Raw genomic sequence first — 7,065 nt, forward strand, 5'->3', positions numbered from 1 at the left:
TGCTCTGTCTTCTGAAAAGGCATTGAGTACATACGTTTTTGGTTCTTAAGGTTTGCTTTTTATATATTTATACACGAGCATTTTTGTGTTTTACATGCCATGGCTTTTTGTTTCCATTACGTGTGTTAGAGATTCAGCTGGAGGGGATTACTTTTATTTACACTGTCCCATGTCTTTGGAACATGGTGGGGGTAAGAGTGAGGTTGGGTGCGCACCATAAACCGGTTTAAGCTCCCCAGTGGTGTTTTTGCCACTGACCGTTCCAAGATGGTGCCCCACTGTGTTCCTTTGTTTGTTCGTTTTGTCCTTGTGTGTTGACTTTGTGTGCGCGCGTGTGTGTATGCTTATTGTTCGTCTTGTCCTTATGTGTTGGCTTTGAGTGTGTTTGTGTGTGTGTGTGTGTGTGTGTGTGTGTGTGTTGTTCGTTTTGTCCTGATGTGTAAGCTTTGAGTGTGTGTGTGTGTGTGTGTGGTGCACGCGTTTGCGTGCTGGGGGGTTCGTTTTGAGGAGGCTGCGCTTTTGGTGCGTGGCATTCCCTGTTTGATATTTTTCTTTGTTTTTAAGACATCTACCACATCAAATCAGATTTGTTATGGACTGATTAACAGCTGTATTTCAGAAGTCAATCTGTCAATGTGGTAAGTTACAGACACTTAAAATGGGTCCTTATGTGAGCTGAAGCCATTGGAAATATGTCAATTTTATAGAATAAAGAAGAACAGCTATTTAGTGTGTTGTAACCTAAATAAGAAAATTATATAGTGCTGTATAACCTTCAGTGAGATGCATAGTTATCTCCCATTCCAGCTCTTTGGTTCTTGAGATAGTAAAGGCCGTTCACCACGTCATTTGTCAAAAGCAAATTTTGTACTGCTGTCACACAAACTTTGTCAATTTTAGCCGTTATTTGGATACCTACTTTCACTTCACTTGTATCAGATAAAACTCGAAGAAGTATTTAAATAAGAAAATGTTTTACGGAAAGACATAAGAACTGCTAACGACGTGTTAGCCGACACTAAATGTAAATCATATTTACAGCCCACGCAAGAAGTTGAAGATCTACAGGAAAATTGCTAGAATTTCCTCTTGCTTACTGAGGTAGGTTTTCTTTCTACTTCTGTTTGTGAAATGATGTGATTGACATTGTATCTGTTGACACGTCTCGCAGTGACCTAGTGGACTCGTCCATATATCGCTATCAGTTCAACATCCAGTAGCTTTCTATTTGCTGTTTTGTCTACTCTGTATTTCATCAGTTTGTCCTGCCATTTTATTTCAATATTTGACAAATTGTCATGTGCCCAATCGGGCTTAAAAGCCCATTGAATCAAGCTGTTACTGCCCATTCGGGCTTAAATTTATGAAAAGAAGTGTGAAATGATTACATACAATGACTTGACGGCGATTCTTGAAAGTTCTAAACTTTGTACATTTTGACTATATGTAGCCTGTTATGCTGTAGTTTCGATCCCCTTAACACTTCCTTCTGCGCATGCGCATTAACAAAGACATGTGCGAGGGTCAAAATTAGGTCAAAGTATATTTTGGGCATTCCTTCAAAGATATAAATAGCTTAAAACACAAAGAAATATAAAATATATAAATTATGCATACATAAAACCAGCCATGTCATCGGTCTGAATCGCTAAAAAGCTTTCTTGTTAATTCGCACCCTCTGAATGCATATGTGTAGAAAGTCTTGTTTAACGTGAAAAATTAGTATTTACCGCACAGTTCACTTTGTTCATTCCATCCTGAAGCCACTTGTATGTAGAATTGTAAAATAACGATGTACAAACTGGAAAGTGTAACTTTTTAAAAACACATGTCAACTGGATGATTAGTTTCTGGACGAAGAAATTAGTTTTAGGCACTGCAGCCTTATTTCGTTTGACCCTCTATAAGACACCAATTAGTTGGTTGAAAAATCAAAAATACTGGCATTATGCAACAAAATGTATTATTAAATAAGATTCAAAGCAAAATCAAGAAATTTAGAGTCAAAAGAGCAGGTGCGCGGACAATTGCATGACCCAACAACCCGCGAAAACGTCAGCCGCTCGCCTCATTTTGCATTAAAAATGGCGGACCAGTAAGTATGAATTTAACGGTAATATACGGGGTTTTTGAAAGGGAAGCAACTACCGGCTGAAAAATCAATACACACCTGCAAGAGTACGGTTGCGTGGAAGAAAGTTTAGCGAAAATTAAATGGAAACTTCAACGATTTAATGGCAAATAATCGGGAATTTAGATGAAATTAAGGTCGAATATATACTGTGTCAACCATTTGTTTGATGATTTATCTGCTTTTTGCGCATGTTGAGTGATAAATTCGCGTATTACGCTTAGGTGAATCTTCGACGTATCGAACGTAACCGGTACTTGGCTGATGTCAGATGCGTCTCGTGCGTTATTTCGGAAAATGCTAAGGGATCGAAACCACAGGAAGGGTCGAATTGATAAGAAGCAGGCATAAGTACATTTATGATAAAAAAAATCTTTAAAAATTACCTTGTTTAATGCGCAGGTATGTTGGACAATTATCGTTTTTTTGCACAGGGATTATGGCCAGTTACCATCGATTCGTGCCTTAACGTCAAATTTGTGCCCCAAAAAACGGAAGGAATGACGCCATGCTCGACCACTGCGCATGTCATAGTACCTTAGTCCCTGTCAACTTTCGAAACAAGTTTTTTAATTCGTCACTTCAACAGTCAAAATGCGCAAGAAACATGTTTAAATAGTACTATTACAACAATACCCTAATACCTAAAGCCTTTAATGTGTTTAATTATGTCAAAACGGCGACGCTTGACACACTCAAGTCACATGATACTGATTGTGGAAAATTACCTGTATCATATACTTACACCGAAAAGTTGCGCTAGGCATTATCATACAAAATGCCAATTAAAATCTAATTATGGATTGAAGTCTGTTCAAAGTAAATTCTTATATGCTTTGAGGTTTCTGTCATTAAACTATGAGGCAGAGTTCCTATGCCCAAACTGTGACCAGCAGTAATGTCAAACTACATCAAAATATCAAAATTGTAAAAAAATCTTTAAAAAAGTAAGAAAGAAATGTTGATGATCATAGTTCAGATTTAAAACTTTGCCTTTAAAATTTTGTAAGTAGTTGGGCAGTGTTCTTAGTTATTTGCATTAATTACCACAATGCCTTTCAAAACTTCATGAAAAATTAATAATCCACAGTGATATGAAGAAACTTTTGTTGTGTAGTATAGAACTGGTTTCCCTGATCATAGAGACTGTTGTAGAAAGCTGGGAACCAAGGGGCACGAATTTGATGATAAGCGTTTCAGCGATCCAGACTGTCAAGGCTGGCTGATAAAGATGTGTTTATTTTAAGAAACCTTTTGGATTCTTTCAGTTTTTTGTTGTTCAAACAAAGATAGAAGTGCAGTTGTTGCAGAAAACAGAAAACTGTTAAGTTTACATGACTCGTCTATTTCATAAAGGAGTAACATGTAATTAACCACTAAGGGGCATGAATATATGGTAACATGGCATATTTTGGGGCGTGACTTCTCACAAAAAATTTGTAGAAATCATAATGAAAATACTAAAATGAGAGAAATTCTCTCATCAAAGTTTTTAGTCATTATCCTTCCTGATAAATATTTTTTTCGGAATAATAGATTAATTCCTGCCCCCAATGAACAAGTCAACCTTCTAAAACAATTGGGAATTCCTACAGTTTTATTTTTAAACTTAATGTCTTATGTGTGACGTAAACAACCAGTTGAAATTTCTGGTATGTACTACGCCCAATCAGCATGCTTGATACACAATTTAATAATGGCTAATGGCTGCGCCCATAAACGATTCAGGCCTGTATTGTTTCCAAAGTTTAAAAGTTATTTTGATGAAAGATGCAACAGCATTCAAAGTAGTGCTTTCCTGGGAAAATGGACAATTGTCCGTGATACGCAGTTTGTGTTTAAGTACGGGTGCGTTTATGGTAACTTTCGCCCCGATAGCGCAGTGCTTATTACGATGATTCTATGCACCACTTGTTACGCGGACTTAAAGGCAATTTTTTCCCAAAAATGTTATTTATACGCATAACGATGACAGCACTTGATGATATAAACTGATACAGGGGACTTCTTTTCCAATGTTGTTGTGCAGTAGATGTGCCAGATATGGGGGATAAGATTCTTCCTACATGTATCTGTTGTTTTAACACAAGCAGTGTTTAACATCTGACGGCTATGCCTTCACTCATTTTTTAATTTAATATGTGAGAATGAATGCAGATTTTATGGAGGATAGTGCTGTTCCCTTCCAAGAATAATGTTACAACTAACTGCCTAGCTGTATATCACTGTAATTTTACAGAAATTTCTTCAAAGAAAAATAAATTTTCTCAAGCATCTACAACAAGCCCTAAGGTTCATTTTTTAACTAAATATAACTTTACCAAGGTCACAGATAGTTTTGAAAGAGACAGCTTCACTGAAAAAGTGGTTAAGGATAGAGGGAAGTCTCAGGATATCTGAAACTTAAATTAATAAATGCTTTTATATGTAGTTAGAAAAATATGAAATGTTTATTCAAATTTAATTGTACACAGTTACACTCACTATATTATCTCTCGTGAAAAAATTAAATCTCTTACCTAAAATTTGCCAAGTGAGAGCATTTCTCTCACTTAAGATATTGGCCAAAATAATCTCTTTTGCATATAAACCTATAACAACTAGACTAAACTATGATACATGTATCTTTGCAAATTCTGAACCGATTCACTAATTTTTTTCAGTAGACCGCCATCTTGACTTTTCCAGGTTATGTTGCAATATTTATGACTATTCTAAAATGAATATATCGTAAGCATTCTTTTGTGTTACCAATTAATACGGACTGTGCCAAAATTATTTACTATACAGTGTTTTTTTCCCCACTAATTTAGGAATGGGGCCGGGGCCTTTACAATTGGGAAAAATGCGTTGATAAATGCCTAAATTGGGAATCGTTAAAAGTCATATTTTTTATTAAAATGTCACATTTAAGAAACAAATTGCCATAATTTATCATTAAGCATTATGTTAGCAAACTGTCTAATGTGTTTCAAATGTCTAAGGGTTCAGTCTTGTTTGAAAAGGTTAAAAAAAGACAGAAATTTAACCTTGGGAATTTTAGCTTTGAAATTGGGAAAAAAACATACTATTTGCCATTAGGATTGGAGCCTAATTTCGATCCCAAATTGGCCAGAAAAAAACACTGCTGTAATTTTGTTTGTTTGTTTGGGTTTAACGCCGTTTTTCAAACAGTATTTCAGTTATGTAATGATGGGCAGTTAACCTAACCAGTATTCCTGGATTCTGTACCAGTACAAACCTGTTCTCCACAAGTAACACTGCTCTAATTTAACATAACTGGCTGTTAAAATGCAGCCTTTTGATATATATTGTTCTTAAGGACAGTCAATCAGCACTTAGTTTATATATATAAATATGGTAACATAAATTTTTTTTATCCAGAGGGCATGACTTCTCCCAGCAATGGTATCTATATCATCCAGGGAGAAATCTCCCTGGTTGTTACAGCCATGAGAAGAACTTCCAGATGGAGTTCTCATTCTCAACGAGATGACGACGGCGATCCACTCTTCAGTAGCTTTTCACAGCTGAAAGATGTTCTCAATACCATTACTGGTAAGTGTGATCACTCTTGACAGTTCCAGTTTGGGACTTGAGTTACCTCCATAGATTCACCTGTACACAGATTGTATAAGTACATTCTGTCATATCAGAGGTCCACGTTTTTATTTGCCTTGAAATTATTGTTGGCCTGAAAGTGAACCTGTAAGCTCTTCACACTAACAGTATAAAAATAAAGTATGTGCTTTAATGAAAATGAGTTGTACTACTTTTGAAAGGACAGCTATTGTTATGCATGTGTACCAGCTAGAGCTGTAATAGTGTTTTATTATTTGTACAGTAGTGATTTGCTATAAAACACTGGGAGTGAAAAGATATTCTAAAGTCGCAGTGATTGTTGTTTCTAAGATAGTTTTTGTAAGAGTTTATTTCAAACTTGGAAACAAAATATTTTATAACACTTTATAGCAGATTTATTGATATGCAGTATGTACCAAAAATTTTAATTATTTTCAGAACTCTGTGAAATTGAACCTAATGCATTTCTTGGACCATTTCTGGAAGTAATACGTTCAGAAGATACCACTGGACCTATCACCGGACTAGCACTTACCTCTGTCAATAAGTTCCTGTCTTATGGACTTGTAGGTCAGTATCATCACGTTTCTTTGAGAATGCAGTCATAGATATTTTCAAATTCAGACTTTTATGTTCTGTCCAGTTGAAGAGTAAACCTGCCTTTTAATGCCAGTACACATGAAATCATTTGAGCCGTGCCATGAGAAAACCAACATAGTGGGTTTGCGACCAGCATGGATCCAGACCTGCCTGCGCATCTGCGCAGTCTGGTCAGGATCCATGCTGTTCGCTAACAGTTTCTCCAATTCCAATAGGCTTTAAAAGCGAACAGCATGGATCCTGACCAGACTGCGCAGATGAGCAGGCTGGTCTGGATCCATGCTGGTCGCAAACCCACTATGTTGGTTTTCCCATGGCACGGCTCATTTGTATATTTAACATTTCCTTCATTATTTGGTGAAATTGATATATACTTTCGTAGATGATCACTAATGGTGTGTACATATATTTGTAAAGAAAGACCTTTTTGAATGGCCTATAATTGCCATAAATTTGTATTTAGTTATTTCATCTATTTTTGGATAGGCTGCAGTGCTATTTTAAGGGAGCACCTGGGTCACATTGACACATTTCTAATACTTCACTAACTTATGGAAAGTCTAGGAGCTAAATATTGTTCCAGACCTTTTATAGTTAAGGTTACGAAGTAGACCTTGAGAAACAAAAATCAAACAACACCAAATCATAGAAAGAAAGATTTGTTTGACATGAAAATTAAACAGCATGTAAAAGATGTATATTACTTTAAGAAACAAGTGTCTTAAACACTTGTTTCTTAAAGTAATATACAT

The 7,065-nt window shown here is 36.0% G+C and overlaps 1 protein-coding gene across 1 annotated transcript; it reads left to right on the plus strand.

Moving 5' to 3' along the window:
• Positions 1-837: 837 nt before the first annotated feature.
• LOC128551560 (Golgi-specific brefeldin A-resistance guanine nucleotide exchange factor 1-like) lies at positions 838-6,414 on the plus strand. The gene is made up of 3 exons (XM_053532463.1): positions 838-1,101; positions 5,516-5,689; positions 6,152-6,414. Exons 2-3 carry the CDS (start codon positions 5,521-5,523, stop codon positions 6,319-6,321), a joined length of 339 nt encoding a protein of 112 aa, XP_053388438.1. The 5' UTR covers positions 838-1,101; positions 5,516-5,520; the 3' UTR covers positions 6,322-6,414.
• Positions 6,415-7,065: the final 651 nt, after the last annotated feature.

Source organism: Mercenaria mercenaria, unplaced genomic scaffold (genome assembly GCF_021730395.1).
Source record: "Mercenaria mercenaria strain notata unplaced genomic scaffold, MADL_Memer_1 contig_1264, whole genome shotgun sequence".
Lineage (NCBI taxonomy): Eukaryota > Metazoa > Mollusca > Bivalvia > Venerida > Veneridae > Mercenaria > Mercenaria mercenaria.

What these genes read in the sequence shown, in the direction of transcription:
- LOC128551560 (XM_053532463.1), top strand. Translation starts at nt 5,521, where the DNA reads ATGACTTCTCCCAGCAATGGTATCTATATCATCCAGGGAGAAATCTCC. An exon ending in TGTTCTCAATACCATTACTG is followed by an intron (nt 5,690 to 6,151) that starts GTAAGTGTGATC and finishes AATTATTTTCAG; the next exon opens with AACTCTGTGAAATTGAACCT.